This window comes from Periophthalmus magnuspinnatus, chromosome 6 (genome assembly GCF_009829125.3).
Source record: "Periophthalmus magnuspinnatus isolate fPerMag1 chromosome 6, fPerMag1.2.pri, whole genome shotgun sequence".
In the NCBI taxonomy this organism is placed as follows: domain Eukaryota; kingdom Metazoa; phylum Chordata; class Actinopteri; order Gobiiformes; family Gobiidae; genus Periophthalmus; species Periophthalmus magnuspinnatus.
The window spans coordinates 5,451,040-5,468,785 of NC_047131.1; the positions used below are offsets into that span (position 1 = coordinate 5,451,040).

The 17,746-nt window shown below is 39.1% G+C and overlaps 2 protein-coding genes across 2 annotated transcripts in view; one reads left to right on the plus strand and one right to left on the minus strand.

Annotated features, from left to right (window-relative positions):
• Nucleotides 1-1,443: 1,443 nt before the first annotated feature.
• On the plus strand, nt 1,444-5,533 carry fem1b (fem-1 homolog b). Its single transcript, XM_033968015.2, has 2 exons — nt 1,444-2,168; nt 3,346-5,533. The coding sequence occupies exons 1-2, from the start codon at nt 1,921-1,923 to the stop codon at nt 4,979-4,981; spliced, it is 1,884 nt and encodes a 627-aa protein (XP_033823906.1). The 5' UTR covers nt 1,444-1,920; the 3' UTR covers nt 4,982-5,533.
• Nucleotides 5,534-7,851: 2,318 nt separating this feature from the next.
• The window catches only part of itga11b (integrin, alpha 11b), a 42,248-nt gene continuing 32,353 nt past the window's right edge, over nt 7,852-17,746 (minus strand). Inside the window, exons 16-30 of the mRNA XM_055222506.1 lie at nt 17,539-17,705; nt 16,934-17,073; nt 16,762-16,872; nt 16,391-16,476; nt 15,836-16,040; nt 14,665-14,763; nt 14,426-14,502; nt 13,340-13,423; nt 13,014-13,095; nt 12,676-12,789; nt 12,518-12,598; nt 11,762-11,872; nt 11,205-11,300; nt 9,967-10,080; nt 7,852-9,096 (exon numbers count right to left, since the gene is read on the minus strand). Coding sequence (XP_055078481.1) covers nt 9,016-9,096; nt 9,967-10,080; nt 11,205-11,300; nt 11,762-11,872; nt 12,518-12,598; nt 12,676-12,789; nt 13,014-13,095; nt 13,340-13,423; nt 14,426-14,502; nt 14,665-14,763; nt 15,836-16,040; nt 16,391-16,476; nt 16,762-16,872; nt 16,934-17,073; nt 17,539-17,705 — 1,648 coding nt within the window. The 3' untranslated portion in view covers nt 7,852-9,015. The remainder of the gene's footprint in view (nt 9,097-9,966; nt 10,081-11,204; nt 11,301-11,761; nt 11,873-12,517; nt 12,599-12,675; nt 12,790-13,013; nt 13,096-13,339; nt 13,424-14,425; nt 14,503-14,664; nt 14,764-15,835; nt 16,041-16,390; nt 16,477-16,761; nt 16,873-16,933; nt 17,074-17,538; nt 17,706-17,746) is intronic.

Below are 17,746 nucleotides of genomic sequence, written 5' to 3' on the forward strand. Positions count from 1 at the left end.
AATATCAATATAAATGATTTAAGTGTGTGATAGAAAGTGCCATTTATGTAGTAATTCTAAATAAACATTCAAAGAAACATTTGGACCAAAAAAGTAACAATAAAAATCAGGCTGAATTGTGTTATGCTGTGAAAGCTCACGGTGTATTTTAAATATGAAATTATTTAAATAGAATTTGAGAAATATAAAAAGCCATCCAAAAATGTGAGAATGAAGAGAGAAGTAAGATGTGAAACAATATAAAACTAAACTCAGTTGCTTTAGGTCAATGAAATACTTTTTTCCAATCACATTAACTTAGCAAAAAAGTTAAGGAACTTCAGAAGTTGACATTTTTTTTGTAAATTCTCTGCAGGTTTTTCATGAATGAAGCAAAGGACAAACCAGGCTCTGAGCGGGAAGCTGTGTTCACTGCCACAGAGTTCAAAGAGATTATTATCTGAGGGGGGATTTTGAAAATGTTATGTTAAACTACATTATTAAAGACTGATTTAAAGTCTACCAACTCCGCCAGTCTAATGGGCTTACTAAAAGCCCAAAAGTGATTCAGTAGAGACATGCTGTGAAAATTAAAGAGGTATTTTCAGAGGTATTTTCGTGTACTCAGAGATAGCTCAATGTCCCATGTACCTTGTCATAGTCTATGGCCTGAAGTATAATGCAAAAGGCCAGGAATCCAGAATTCTCCAACATCTTGTGAATAGTGTGTATCAGAATCTAGTCATTGGTTCAGATACATGATTGACAGGTGGATTAGCCAATCAGGGAAATGTAGAATTTGTCTGTATTAAACAAATATGGCTGCTTAAGAGGGAAAAAAGGGGAAAAAAATTAACTGAAAAAGATTTCTGCAGAATAAATGAGTGGAGCGCTAACCTCTATTAATATGAGGTGACAGAAATTGTATTCAAAATGATGGGTGACCAATGAGCTCCTTTGATTGCATGACCATGTTTGGTTCTAGCTTGAGACATGACAGAGGGAATGGAGACCAGACTGATAAATATTCTGGATTCGCTAGGTAATAATCAAAGGGGTTTCTTATATTTATATGAATAAATGCAACTTAATTCAATGTGCAATCTGTTTTAGTTAGGCAAATGCATGAATTGATGTAAAGTATGTATAAATATAACATAAATGTGACGGTATTTTATTATCATTACTTTTCTTGCTCTTTCTACTGTAATGTTTGAGCTACTGTGTTCAAGTAATGTCCCTGTTGGATCAATAAAGTTTAAAAATATAGAAAATATGGGAAAGATTGTTAATGTTTTGGGAATTATGTAAAATATATAGAAGATTAAAACAATAAAAAATGTTTACAGTGCACAGAGAAATTATGTTTGTTTTGGTATCATTACATAACGTATTTACCCACCCACCTGAAGCTTATATTAAGGGGGGTGGAACTTCTCTCCACTGCTGCTTGTTTCGGGGGGAGGTGTTTTTCCGTCGAACATCTACTTCCGGCAGGTCACCACCAGCCGCAAACCAGCGAAAGTGTTGCTTTTTGAAATCTGTACTTAAAAAAAAAAAACTCTGTACCATTACTTCTTCCGATCTAGCTATTTTAATACTCTGAGAAGCAACCTCCGGATTTTATCTGAGCACGATCGGACGCTTTCGCCTGGTGGATTGTTTTGTTTTTATTTTTTTTGTAGTTGTTAGCCTTCTAAGCTAACCCGGGGCTAGCTCCTCAGCTGACACCGAAACCGAGCGGCTATTTCGGGAACATTCACCTGTAAACCCTGCCCCATTAGCCTACGTTTTGGAATATCGTGGCTGTGACGGATAACCCACGTTTCTACACATTTCCCATGTCGGTTTTGGTGCTCGTTTTAATGTTTTAATGGGAGGCTGGTCGCTGCGGGGTGGACATTGTTGGAGCGGTTTGAGAAAGAGAAAGCCGCGGCTCGGATGGAGTCCCTGGCCGGGTACGTGTACAAAGCAGCCAGCGAGGGCCGAGTGCTGACACTGGCCGCGCTGCTACTCAACCACTCGGAGGCAGAGACCAAGTTCCTGCTCAGTTATGTGACCCAATTGTCCGGACAGAGATCCACTCCGCTGATCATCGCTGCTAGAAACGGGCACGAGAAGGTGGTGCGGCTGCTGTTGGATCATTACCGGGTGGACACCGAGCAGACCGGAACCGTGCGCTTTGACGGGTCAGTTCAGTATCAACATTCAGAGTTTAATTATTGTCAGTTTTATACACACATATAAACGGGACACTGTTTTGCAGAACCCTTCAAAGGCAATATAAGTGTCAATAACAACATGCCATTAAATAGTCATAAAAAGCGCAGTACAGTATAAGAAGTTTATTTTAGGTCATGCATATTGTACATTGACCCAATCAATTTGTATTGGAGATTAACAATAACCTAACAAAGTTAAATAATTGGCAACCTATCTGTAGTATCAAACAAATCGATTTCAGCCAGCTCAAAGGGAGTACGGTACTTAGTTAAGTTGCCTGACCAGACACTCCCTCCTATTTTCTAATTAAGGCTGTGGTTTCGGCTGAGTAGGGGAAGATGTTACTACACTCCTGCTTTTAAGTACTTACACAGTCCTTTTGATCATTATCCATGTACACTTAAACGTGTGGAGAAAATGTACAAAAAGCTGTACATTTAACTGTAAAAGAGGCTGTGATAATTGCTCTATTAAAATGTAGGCTAAATGAATTGGTATAACAATTGATATGTGTGGCTTCTTGTTGAACCACAAGTATGATGGTAATTATGCTGTTTGCAGTATGTAAGCAGTCTCCTCCATATATGCAAGCAATACTGTATTAAAGTTATACTGTATGTTTAGATATTGTAATTTGTAACAGTAATAGTTATTTGTAATATTTATTTTAACCCAGCCTTTGTAGTTTTCATGTGATTGTTTTTTTGATTACATCACTCCTTCAAAGCTTTCACTGAATCACCTTCTGTGGGCTCCTCCCTCTCAGTGATGTGGTTAAACCTGCTTTTTGTTACTATTTCACAGCCAAGAGCTTCCGCTAAAACGCTCCGAGAATATGAACAGAGTTGCCTTAATTTTATCTGAATATGGACAGAATTTGCAGTGTCTCTTCTCCACTCTGTGTCCCTGTATTTTTAGGTGACAGTGTTTAATTTACTTTGAGATACCTCATATGTTTTTAATGATATATTTGATTAATAATTTACAAGTGCAAACTGGTTGTGTTGGCACCTGCTCTTCTAGGTTTTAAAAACTCACTTAAGTCATAAACTATTCTGTTTGTGAATGTTTTGTTGGTAGATCAGTCCCTTTGCCTCCTCTGTTGTTCAGAACGATCTAACCCTGTGTTTATGGTGTGTGCAGATATGTGATTGATGGAGCGACAGCCCTGTGGTGTGCGGCAGGAGCAGGACACTTTGAGGTGGTTCGTCTCCTGGTCGGACATGAGGCTAATGTGAACCACACCACCATCACTAATTCCACCCCCCTCAGAGCCGCCTGCTTCGACGGACGCCTTGACATCGTGCGCTACCTAGTGGAGCATAAGGCCGACATCAACATCACAAACAAATACAACAATACATGTCTGATGATCGCTGCATACAAGGGCCACACGGACGTGGTGCGGTTTTTGCTGGAGAGAGGAGCCGACCCCAATGCCAAGGCTCATTGTGGGGCCACAGCACTGCACTTTGCCGCAGAGGCTGGGCATTTGGACATTGTGAAGGAGCTCGTGAGTCGACAGGCTGCTATAGTGGAGAATGGACATGGCATGACCCCCCTGAAGGTGGCGGCAGAGAGCTGTAAGGCTGATGTTGTGGAGCTGTTGTTGGCTCACGCAGACTGTGACCCTGAGAGCAGGATTGAGGCTCTGGAGTTGCTCGGGGCATCTTTCGCCAATGACCGAGAAAACTACGACATCCAGAAAACATACCACTACCTCCACGCTGCCATGACCGAGCGCCACAGGGACCCAGAGCGGCTCATCCTGAAGCAGAGGCTACCTCCAGTGGAGGCGTATGGCCGACGCAGGGAGTGTGAGACTCTGGAGGAGCTGGAGAACATCCGTGTGGACCGGGATGCGCTGCACATGGAGGGGCTGATGATCCGAGAGAGGATTCTAGGCTCAGACAACATCGATGTGTCCCACCCGATCATCTACAGAGGAGCGGTGTATGCTGACAGCATGGAGTTTGACCACTGCATCAAACTGTGGCTGCATGCGCTGCGGCTGCGGCAAAGAGGCAACAGAAACACTCATAAGGACCTGCTGAGGTTTGCCCAGGTCTTCTCTCAGATGGTGCACCTTCGAGAGCCTCTGAACGCTGTGTCTGTGGAGCAGGTCATGAGCTGCTCTGTGCTGGAAATCCAGCGCAGCGTCAGCCGCGTCGACTCTGCAACTGAGGCGGAGCTGCCTCAGGCTCTGGACAACTACGAGTCTAACATCTTCACCTTCCTGTACCTGGCCTGTATCTCCACCAAGACGAACTGCAGCGAGGAGCAGCGTGCGCGCATGAACAAGCACATCTATGACCTGATCCAACTGGACCCACGCTCTCGAGACGGCTCCACTCTTCTGCATCTGGCCATCAGCTCCTCCACTCCTGTGGACGACTTCCACACCAATGACGTGTGCAGCTTTCCCAATGCGCAGGTCACCAAACTGCTGTTAGACTGCGGCGCTGCGGTCAACGCAGTCGACCATGAAGGCAACACGCCTCTGCATGTTATTGTGCAGTACAACCGGCCAATCAGTGACTTCCTGACGCTTCACGCCATCATTATAAACCTGGTGGAGGCAGGCGCACACACGGACATGGCCAATAAGCAGAAGAAAACTCCTCTGGACAAAAGCACGACGGGAGTGTCTGAGATCCTGCTCAAGACTCAGATGAAAATGAGTTTAAAGTGTCTGGCTGCGCGTGCTGTCAGGCAGCACCACATTACTTACCGCAACCAGATCCCCAAAACCCTCGAGGAGTTTGTGGAGTTTCACTAAAGGAACTTTTTCTAACAAGGCCAATGGTGCTGTGGAGCACAGATTAAAAATTACACATTTTAACCTTTTTATAAAAGAGAAAGTGTTCTTTTTATTCCAAGTATTAACTGGTGATGCTGTTGTTTTGCCTTAGCTCTGTGTCGCTGCCATCTGACTGTGGCGAGTGAATGTGCCTCTCATCAGTCCACTGTAACCAATCAGGTTTTAGTTTAACCTTATTCTAATTATTTTAACTCTGTTTTTATTATTGTAAGGCTCCCTTCGTTTCAAACTTGATGCAGTTTTCTTTGAAAATCGAAGGTAAAATATGTCAAACTTATGGCAGCCATAGAGTTCATAGTTAATTTATTTTTATGAGATATAATCACCTTATGCTTATAATGAACTTTGCACATTTTCATTGTAGACCGTGTGATCTGAATGGGCCAATCACAGACATTAAACAACAATGATAAACAATGATTTTGGGTGCCCTGATCTGTCTGTCCATTACATGCAAATGTGAAAATTGCCTTCATGTATGTATTAAAATACAACCATGACAGAACCCAGTACGAGCTGTGCTTTTTCTTTTGTATATTTATAGAAATAATCTGGTTCAAAACATTGACTTTAGTTTTAGTTGGTGATTACTGGCTCCTAAAGAATTGACTTGAAACTAAGTTTTACAAATGTCCTTATTCAGATCAGACTTGGGCCATCAGGCGGCCCAGAGGCTGTTCTTATTTGCATTTGAAAACCAGGTTTAAGAGTCTCCACTTGGAGTATTGATTCAGACAATGTCAACACACATGACGAAACTGCTCCAAACAGCACACACTGATTTGTTTCTCAGGTAAATGTGGGTTTTGATCAAAGCCTTACCTGAACTTTCACATCTCTCTGAAAATAGTTTTTCAGTCTTAAAAGTAACAAATATGTTCTTGTCATATAAAAGAAAGCAGCTTTTGTGAACAACTAGACTAAATTGAGAGCATGTTTTTTTTCGTTTTGGTTGATTTCATTGTACTGAAAACGTACATCCTCAGTGTGAGTGGGATTGTCTCTCCATAAACTTGACTCTTATTTGGCCTGGACGAGGGCCACTTCTTGCTTGTTTCCATGGGAATGTTGTTCTTCCACAGTATGGCATAAAACTCATCTATCGCCATGGAGAATGTTCCGTAGTATGGCTTTAGCTTTCTATTTCCATTGAATCATGTAGGTGACAGACCACCTCCAGAAAGTTACATACTAGCTTTAAGTAAATCACTTATTTAAAACAGAACTATCAGAGTTCTTACAGCCACAAAGTTTAAAATTTTACACCATCATTGTCTTTGTGAGCAGACAACCTTCCATCTGATGCTTCATTGAAGAGAGTTGAAAGTGAACATAAATGAGTTATTGTTTTGGTCTCTGCAGTCTTTCCTCGCAGACTTTGAACATAAATTGGTCCATTATTGTTCTGTTGAAGCTTAAGGCGCTGCTGCTGTGCTCCTGTTTTTATGAGGACACTTTTGTTTATGGTTTATTTCTATTTTCTTGTTGCTCATCCTCAAGCTTGAATTAATGTCACAATCACAAATGGGCCACGAACTAAAGTAGTTTATCTTTGTCAGCAAACTTCGGAAGAGACCTCAGGAAACAAAGAAAATTATATTTCATGGTAATTAAAGGACACACATTTTAAATGTGCTCTGTGTAACTTTTTGGTGTGCAGCAGGCCTGTTGGTAGGTGCACAACACATCAACACTTTTAACACAATTTGGTGTCGCACAAAATATCTTCACTAGATCTGTTTCAATAATCAATAATAAAATAACTGCTATATTAAATCCCTGTGAAAATTTAAATACAAAAATTGCTAATCCAGTACTGAACCAGTCATCTGTTCAACTAGTATCAAATGGATCTGAATCAGGATTAACCCAAAATCAAACTAGGGCTAAATGAGGACTAAACTAGTTCTAACTTTTATAGTCATTCTTTATTCTTCATTTGGGAAGTAGACCTGATTAGATTAGTGATTGGATTAGTTTGGAGGGCCTGATCTGGCCCTCGGGCCACATGTTGAAAAGGCCTGGAGTGTTGTGCCACCTGCTTGTCTCCCCGAAAATGTGATGCATCTGAGTGTTACTGTTATAAAAGCAGAACAGAACTAGTTCATTTTAAAGTGGTCCAGAGTTATTCCTCACTTTCCTAAAACATTCTGAGCATCCTAATTATTCACAGCAAAGAGTGTATAAGCTCTGTTTACAACTTTCAGAGGCCAGAGTGGAGTTTTGCCTCCACTGTAATACTACATCTAGTATGTTAACTACACACAGTTAGATGCAGACAGTACACAGCCGACATGTTTTTAATTTGAATGCTGCTTTTACAATACTGGGGTAGGATTTTTTTGCACTGCGCACATTTAAAATGAGCTGTTACTGTTTTTCACATTTTTAAGATAAAATCAGGTGCAAATCAGGCAAGACACTTCACCAACTTTGCCTGTATAAATGTAGTAGTGGGAAAGTGTGTGTGTGTGTGTGTGTGTGTGTGTGTGTGTGTGTGTGTGTGTGTGTGTGTGTGTGTGTGTGTGTGATGTGGAGGTTAGAGGAGCTGATAGAGGAGGAGGATCACCAGCACCGTGTGTGGAGTCAATGATCCTTAAACACTTAATGTTCTGGACGTCTTGAAAGATGCTGTATAAATCCAATACATATTTTCATTATTTTGTTGTTGTGCTATTCCTACATTGAGGACAAAACACTTCTGCTGCCAAATATATCACATAATAGAGCCATAATGAAATGAAATATAATCTGTGAGCTGTCTGCAGTCAAGGAAATAAAATGTATTAGAAATTCACCCCACATTTATACTTAAAAAATAAGAATCATTTGGTTGAATCATATTTTAATAGTAAATTTAATATAAAAGTCCATCAGTCATAATGGCATCTCACATTATTTAGAAGCACAAGAGCACTCGCTCCATACGTCTGTGTATTTACAAATGTTCAAGTTTATACATCAAAAGTGCATCAGATACAGAACTTACAAAACATGTACAATACATTTAAAACACCTTACAATCCCCATAAGCTCTGGAAATAATTACAAAAAGCCAGCCATTTTAGGTAGTGTTCACTTCACTGTGAGATGCAAGTGAGAATGTTAGTGATTATAAGACACGCATGAGAGTCGTCTGAAAATGTTACAATCACAATGTGGAATGTGGAATTTAACTTCAAATTGACCATATATGGATTATTCAAAAAGTGCTTCTGTTTTTTAAATTCCACACATTCATCAGATTTGTACTGATCTAGTCATTGCCTCCACTGTGCCATTTGATTTTTTTATGCTCGCTTCTCTGAAACTGATCAAAAACACCTGGTGATGTATCAGTGAACGACTGGATTTTTACTGTTGTATCTGGAACACACAATACAACGAATTCTAAAATTAGACTTTCAACCTTTAACATTTTCTCTTTCATTTTTTCTTTGCCGCATTAGTTTGTTCACACTTGTGCCGGTTTTGACAAGGAAACACATGCAAAAAATGACAATCAGAAAGAAATCAGATCACTCCCATCACATGTTCACGTGACAGTCCAATAATCTGACTACAGAAATCACATCATAATTAGATTTTTGGTGTCCATGTAAACATAGGAATTGTTATTAATTTCATAGTTTTGATTGTGCTAGCAGATGCAGTCCTGGCGCCCTCTGTTGGCCTTTTACATAGACACATTTTACATAGTTTTTCTAATTTGCAAGATGCACACATTATTTTTGGTCATTATTCAGGAAATACCAAGACTAAGGTGCCCAATGTTCAAAAGGCCTGAATAACACATACTATCGAACAGTCTTGTGATTGGCTGGTTTTATTAGGGGGCGGGGCTTAGAGGGTCCCTGAGTGAGCTGCACTTAATTGACTCCTTAAGTCCTCTGCTGTTTGACTTGGCCCACTTCAACTCATTTGTACTTTACATTTGGAGGCAATAAGGGTCTAATAAATGCAGTGGCGGTGTACTCCACATGGTGGCGTTGTTAAAGCTCCTCTGGTGATTTCCCATTGGACATGGGCTCTTCCTCCTCTTCCTTTCGCCTCCGTCTGTTGAAGAAGCCGAGCTGGACAAATATAACAGTGATCACAGGTTAAAAAGATCATATGCTAAATCGTAGTAACGTCTGAAATTGAACATGATTGAACTTATTTTTAATTAAGTTTGATGTTTCATTTTATATTCATTTTCCACTAAAGAAAGTTCCCATATGAAACTTTAATTTATAACTTAAAAACAACCGACAAACACTATGTAACTTTTCATGTGGAGAATCTGCCACTTATTCGTCTCAGTGGATCTGTTATTGCTTGGTCTGGAGTGTTCCACAGTATGGCATTAACCTTATTTATCTCCATCATCAGGCCACGTTACAAGTTACAGGTCAGATCAGTGGTGAGGCGAGTCCGCTCACAGTAAGAAAGCATGTTTTTTGAGGTATTTTTTAACAATAAAATGAAGGAGAAAAGATAAGTTACCATACATGTACAGGGGAACATTCCACGCAAACCCATAACATCGTCATGGATACAGGCAGGTAGCGTACCCTCCACTAGAGAAGTTACACAGTGCAGCTTTAATATTAGTATTGCGCTTAAATAGATTTGTCAGTTGAAAACAGCATTATGCCAAATCAACACTCTTCACCAGTCAAAAGTACATTAAAAATATATTGTTTTGAATTGTTAATTGCTATGGCAACTATGCACTCTAAACCCCATGGATATCCTGAATAGTAAATGTGAATATGTGACATGTAGAGGTTATGCAGATCACATCACAGCCTCTGGAACTTCATTAATGCGTGGCAAAGTTGTGTGAAACTCTTTTTGTCTGTTCCACGGCTCATTGTTCTGACTCTGTGCCACTCAGTCGAAACGTTGAGGAGCATTTTACCAATATAATGATGTCAGTGCATAGCCTCTATTGTGAGTACCTTCCAGAGAGCCAGCACCAGCACAGCGAGCAGCAGCAGACCCCCCAGAGAGCTGCCCACGATGATCCAGATGGGGACAATGTGCTCCTCCTGCCTCCTCAGCTCCAGAACGATCTGAACAACGCAATAACACAGGGGGATTTGTATCTGTTTATTATTGGTTTTACTATTGTGCAGCACTTTGGGAACTCTTGATATTTTGCATTGACATCGGGCTAATGGTGGCAGTTACCATGGTGACACAATGCACAAAAAAGGTTTTATGATTATGGCTGAAAACTGAAGAAAAACACCAAATGGATTTTTCTGGAGCTTGTGATCAATGCGAGTGTTCATGGTCCACCTCAGTCACTTCTTTATGGTCACATTGTGTTAAAATAAAGCACAGATTGAAGTCGAATAAAGCCTCAGACAGAGCAGAGCCTACAGTTAGCATCACACCCCCAGGGAATGTTGATGACATCAGCTGAAAATATGCCGTACAAATAAAATGGATTGGATTACCGTAGTTCATATTTATATATTAAAAAGGTGGACAATATTGACAAAAATGCACATCTGATTTTTGTTCTTTTAAAACATTATCCAGATGGCAATATTCAAATGTGCTAATGTGCGCCTGTAAATGTCTGGTTTTCGGCTCAAGTGTAGCACAAAATGAGAACGGACTGTAAAAAAAATATAAATCAGAATATCACCTTATGTCTTTCTTTCAGATGTCTTCATAATCCTATAGGTCAATAATGTGATCTGTGTTTTTCACTCTTTTAGTTTCGATTTTGTTGAAGTTTATGCAGTAAGATATTCAAATTTTGCATGTCTCCAAAACAATAATTGCATTATTCTATTTTTTTTTTATACATCTTCCACAAAGGAACATTAATAATCTGGTGATAAATATTTTCGCTCCTGTTCTTCATGTTTTAAATGGACCTATGCAGTTAGTTGTTTTGTTTTGTTCGTACTGTTCTGTATTTGAACAGGGCGCTCATGATAAAGAGAGTCTGAGTGCTCTCATTGGGCTCTATCTGTGTAAATAAAGATAAATGAAAAAGGTATCTAAAATAAAATAAATAGAACAGATCATGATTGAGTAGCCAATGGTTCTACAGCACAGTCTGTAATACTGACCTACACCAGCAGATGGCAGCACATGCACATGATAGAAACTTGTCAATTTGAGGAGTTACACAAAGACAAGTATCTTTATCACACAAAGTCAATAGGTTCAAATGTACCTCTCTGACCGGCCGCTCCTCCTGCAGAAACATGGGGCTGGTCGACTCAAGCTGAATCGAAGCAGTCGTCAAAATCTTCAGAGACTTAAACCCAATCTGAAACAGTAGTGAGTAAACAGAGGAGGGTAGAGGAGTCAAAAACAGACTACAGCTAAATCAGAAATAATATTACTCAAGCACAAGTACAAATGAGTGAAATTACTCAAGAAACAGTGAATAGGTATTTCAGGGAACGACTATTCAAGTAAGAGTAACTGTAATAGAGACTGTCAAGAGCACAGTGCATCAGACAGTTACAGTATGTTATGTAAAACAACACACAATAAGTACAAAAAGTCTATAAAAGTTTTCAAAATTTGTACTGAGCCTTCTCCTCAGTATTGAAATTGAATCTGACATTTTAGTATCATAACACCACAAGACAGATGTTAAATGGATTTTGCTTAACACTATAGTTTTAAGCAGGAGGGGATTCATTTTCATTCAATTTTTATGAATTACACAAAAATATATATGTCTTTTGTTTTTCCTCGATAGCTGTTGTAATGTTTTCTCACCTTGCTCAGAGTGGTGGAGTTGAGTCGTGCTGATATTGAAATGCGGACTTCTTTAGACACAGGTAAAGTCATTCTGCACTGCACCACCACACTGCCGCTGTTACTGGGGTTCTGCACATGTGATCAACACAACACACTTAAATAATACTGCCACACCACATATATACTTCTATTTCCTTTTCATTTATTAAAACTCTACTGGGAAATCAAAGCGTGGTTGTGCGTGCGTCCCTGATTCAACAAAAAGCGCAGGCTGCAACCCAGATTCAGAGAAGACGAGTTGAAACTGAACAAGATCTGCCTTCTAGATTGTTATTTTGGACCGAATAAGAGTTTTATGAAGAGACTATACTTTACAAATGTGGAATGTAACACAGATGGACTCTGTTTTCTACTGTGTGTGTGTGGAAAATTCTTACCCTGACAAAAGACAGACTGATTTGGAATTGCACCCACTGAAATTTTTCGGGAAAAGGGATTTTCAGATGAGTTTTAGCCAATCACAACAACCAATTGACATGGTTCAGTAATAAAACAATATCGGTTTGGATGAAGTAGCATGTGTAGCATCATATCTCCTCTTTGTATATTTGCTACTTAGATCCATGCTGTTACCTTGTTAGGAAATATTAACACATTTATACTTTCTACTACGCACCAAACCACAATCCAGTTTTCAGCTAAAGGTGAGAAAATACCTCAAGTCTTTAGTTTCCACGTAATACTTGAGGGAGTACTAAAGTGTACTAGCTTTACCAGTAGTGGAACGTGAGACAGGTCCTCCTCTTTGATGTGATTGTTGAGTTTAATCTGAGGCATTGAACATGACCCGTGTGCCTGAAAACGAAGACAACAACTTTAAGATTCACAAAACAAATACAAAAAGACGTTAGTGCCGTACATGTTAGTAGTACCTGTTCTATACTGTAATCTGTAACGTGGACGATGTGGTTCCTCTGTGGAGTCACTGACCAAACCTCTGCCCTGAACAAGAGCCCCTCCACAGGGAACACGCCCAGGTTCTGCAACTGCAAACAATAAAAAACAACAATAGTAGTAGAAGTAGAAGTAGTAGTTGAAGTTATTTTGTAATTATATGAATGAATATTAGTATTAGCATGAATACTAAGCACGGTACGTTATTGAAATTTGTTTGTGTTGCAATTATCATGTCCAAAATCACCGCAAACCCACTTCTCAGAGACGGATATCACTGTGTTGAAACTGGAAAGAGGTATTGAATAATTCTTACGTAATATGTGAGGTTGAAAGGGTGGTCAGTTCTGTTCAAAGATGATGGAGTTTTGATCTCAAATCGTGGAGGATTGGTGTCTCTGCCAAAAGAAACACAAGCGTCATTCAGAAATATTTGAATATATAAAAATGTACAGAGGAGGGACAGTGAGTATATGGTACAGAGGAGGGACAGAGTATAAGGGTGGAGAGATGTTAAGACGACACTTGCCAAGAAACATGAGGTGAAGAGGAAGACCAAAGAGGATATTTACTGACAAAATAAGTTAATATTTAAAAAGTAGACATAGTAGACATTTTTTAATATATTTTTTTCTCTCTGACCTGGTGAAGAGAAGGTCTGTCTGGTATATTAAAGGGAGAAAGATTTGATTGATGTTGTCATCTGGAAACCCGTCCTCTCCATCACTAAACATAAAGTCACAGTTACAGTTATATTTATAAAAGCTCTCACTTTAATAGGTTATGTTCACAAAGCATCTCTATAGTTTGTCATGGAGACAGGTCAGACTTCTGTTGACCCGGTTTATGACTAATATCTCTGGGATTACTGGACCTATCCACATGAAACAAAAAACAAAAAAACAAAAAGAAGTTCAAAGTTTAGTGTCTTCTCTGTTAGAATAAATAAATAAAGACAATTTCATTTGTAATAAAAGCTGGAGGTGCCATTACGCAACCACAAAAATCATGATTGTTCAGTTGAAAGGACTTTATTCTTATACAGTGGTGTATGAAGTACTCAAATTTGTTACTTCAATAAAAGTAGAGATACAAAGGCAAAAAGTTATTCAAGCAACAGTAAGTATTGCATGAAAAAGTGTTGTTAATTTGTTAGTGTTAAGTGTTAAATGTAGTGATACTGATTAAAAAATGACACATATTTTGGTCACAGTTACAATATGAATCAAATTCTTCTTTTTTTTAAAATGAATTTTGTGTATTTATTTTTGTTTGCTCAAAGTCAAAGCTTAAACTCGAAAACTTTAGTCAAGATGTTACCAAAAATCACCCCTCAAATCATATGAAAAATACTTTTTACTTTTCAGTCCCGGTCAAAAATCTGTAGCGATCTGTAGAGTAGAAAGTACAGATAATGTAGTGAAGTAAAAGTAAAAAGTTATATGTGTTAAGTAAAGTACAGTTACCTAAAATTTCTACGTAAGTATTGTACTTTGCTGCTTGTACTTCGTTACTTTCCACCACTGACGCCATATGATTAATGTAGATTAAAGATGAATAAAGTATCATACAAATAATGAAAAGGTTCTGATAAAAAACACTATATTTTTCCAAATGTATAAAGGGTGTATATTGTTTTGATGAGTTAACAGTACACATCATAGTATTTCGAAGCACAAAAGCCCATTAAGTGTAACATAGGCTCTGTGAGGAGTGTTTGAGATGCACCTGGTTGTTGCCATGACGATTCGTATGTGCTCCAGAAACGCAGATCGATTGAGCTCAAACTCCACGTTAAAGGAGACCTGGAACAAAAAAGGCCTACAATAATACAACAGAGTAACGACTGTACACACAGTACATGAATAATATTTATATTTGTATAATATTTGTATATTTGTACACACATGAGTAAAAAAATCTCCAGTATATTTTTCAACTTGACTTTGTTGTTGAAAAGCTCTGACCTGAGACAGTGACTTCATGAAGGGGGCGCTGATGTTACAGCTCCTCCCACTGCTCAGTCTGTCCTCAGAGGAGCACTCGATCTGGATGTCAGACTGGTCCTGAGCAGAAGAGGTCAGCCAACTATCAGCCACTGACAAAGAGCTGTACAAATATGGATGCCCTCTAAAAATGTGTGTGGATTCAACAATACTGGCAATATGTATGTATAACTGTATAACTGTATATTTGTATATCTGTATAACTGTATAAATGTATAACTGTATAACTGTATGAATGTATAACTATATATCTGTATAACTGTATATTTGGATAACTGTATATTTGTATAACTGTATATTTATATAATTGTATAACTGTATATTTGTATAACTGTATATTTATATAACTGTATAACTGTATATTTGTATAACTGTATATTTATATAACTGAATAACTGTATATTTATATAACTGTATATTTGTATAACTGTATATTTATATAACTGTATAACTGTATATTTGTATAACTGTATAACTGTATATTTGTATATCTGTATATTTATATAACTGTATAACTGTATATTTGTATATCTGTATATTTATATAACTGTATAACTGTATATTTGTATAACTGTATAACTGTATATTTGTATATCTGTATAACTGTCAACTGTTTTGGCAAATAAACTCATCCCGATTAAACAGAACTGAATTAAAGGTGCATGATGTAACTTTCCTGATGGAAGCTCCTCCCTTGCTTGTCTCCATGGAGATGTTATTGTTAGCCTGACATGTTCCACAGTATGGCATTAAGCATAGCTATTTTGTAAATTACAGATGTTTTTTATATACCTTAAATATACCTTAAAAACATACAACAGGTCTCACTGTGAATGGGCTTACCTCTCCACAGATCTGAACTGTAATTGCTTGTCTCCATGGAGATAGACAATGTTTTACTGTGGCACATTCCAGACAACGAAATAACATCTCCATAGCAACTAGCAGGTTATGTACCCTCCATGAAAAAAGTTCCATAGAGCATCTACAAATGATCAGTTGGTGATGAGTTTTTAGCGGAGGATACATCACCTGCTCATCACCAATGCAAGAACATCTCCATGGCAACGCAAAGTTGACACGCACTCCTTCAAATAAAGTCACGCAGTACACTTTTAAACGAGCGCTGTACCTTGACGATGAGGCTGTTGAAGATGAGGTTTTCTGATGCGCTGATCTGAAGTGTCGCTCCGTACGCATTTTCTCCGTGATTCTCAATGTGAGCGACAACCACCACCTTCCTCCTCCCAGCCTCCATCACGTACTGCTGCGTGTCTGACTCCCTCTGCTGGTGACACACAGACCACACCGCCCCCTCCACAGAGCTGCAGAAGCCACTGTGGCACAAACACAAGGGTATTAAAGAGGCCGTATTATGCAGCATTAATGAGCATTAAGCATGTTTTAACAGTGTGTCCTCAAACTTGGCTTTTGGATTGGTTCATGGATGTTTGTGACTTGAGGTTCTGTTTTTACCTTCTCTTTCACCCTGTTCCTTTTTCTAATCTCATCTCAAAGTGTTTCATCTTGACAAATTTCACAAAAATAGAAATGATTTTACATCTTATTATTTGTGGTATTATTCTTGTGGCTGAATAAAGTTTGGGTAATGCAGGTATCTGTTTGTACCTTTCATGTGATGATTAGAATAGTTCAGATTATTAGTTTTGTGTGTTGCTTTACTGACTGCAGAGTGAGGAGGTCCGTGTGGCTGTTGAGGATCAGGTCTGGTACACAGCTGTCCTCCTGCTCACAGCCGTTCCAAAAAGGGAGCTGCAAAACACAAACAGAACAGTGAATCTAAGACACACTGAATGAAATGCCAGCATTAGATTTTCACATTTCCAGTGGGGAACGCAACATTTTTGGAGTTTTATGAATGATTTTATTTCACTTTAGAACTAAAAGGGGGTGGTGATGTCAAGTTTATATCCTACGCAAACTTAATATATATGTAATTATTAAGACTTAAAGGTCAGAAATTAAAAAGAAATTTCTATTCTAGCATAAAGATGAAAAAGTTGAGTAAACAATTAAAACAATAAGTAAGTTCCTCACCTCGGCCCTCAGAGTTGTGGGCCAGTCTGGATCCAAAATGGCTCCTTCCTCTTTGTTTCTCAGCCCTATCTCCAGCACCGCTGCAATCGGACGTCCATAATCTGCTGTTTCCTATTCAAGCAAAATATTTTACATTTTAAAGTCCTTTATAGTTTTTAATTCTGGTTCTTACCTGTACAGAGAAGCCCAGTCTCTGACAGCGCTGTCCCCCGGTGGTCAGAGTGAGGTTACGCGGTTGAGTCCGAGAGGATTCGTCCAGAACGGCTCTGGGAGGAAACCTCTTCTCGTCTAACACCAGACTGTACCAGGCCGCTGCTCCGGGACAAGGGACAGATCAGGGAGAGAATGCATTTACATCTTATAGATCTACAACAGTCCAGTACATGATTTATGGCTTTCATATATTATGTTTACATAAAAGTAGAGGTGGGCTTAGAAAGTAAAATAATTTCTTCACACAAAACACTGTTATCTTTGTAATCCCCAGTCCTGGACGAAGAATTGGGACTGGATCCATAGCAAAGAAAGAAAGAAAATTGAATTCTGTCAACTGGGCTTAAGTTGTCAGCACTCATCCAAACGGCTTCTTCAGTTCTTTCTGACACAGTTAATGGCCTGCCTTACAGATCTCACATATGGAGGAGTGGTAAAACGTATTCACTCTAAAAAATGTACAAACTTCAACCTTCTTTTGCTACAGAATGTTGGGCAACATAGATAGCGACAGAGGTAGTTTGAATATAGTTGGTATTTCCGTCACAGCACAGTCGCACTCACCCACATCGGTCCTGGCCTGGCTGCTGGTGCGCGCTTCCAGACTCAGACACACAGTAGCAGACATACACGTGACCTCTCGACCTCCGCGCACACAGTCTTTGTTAAACAGGTTGACCTTCTCAGGTTCAAAGGTCAATCGTGCCTGGATACGCACCACCCCTCGAGACCTGTGCAAGCAAGCAAACAATAAAACACTAAAACTTCAATA

Excerpts from the sequence above, each read along its gene's own strand:
- fem1b (XM_033968015.2), top strand. The coding sequence starts at position 1,921 with ATGGAGTCCCTGGCCGGGTACGTGTACAAAGCAGCCAGCGAGGGCCGA. Across the intron at positions 2,169-3,345 it reads GGAACCGTGCGCTTTGACGG|ATATGTGATTGATGGAGCGA; the intron begins GTCAGTTCAGTA and ends TGGTGTGTGCAG.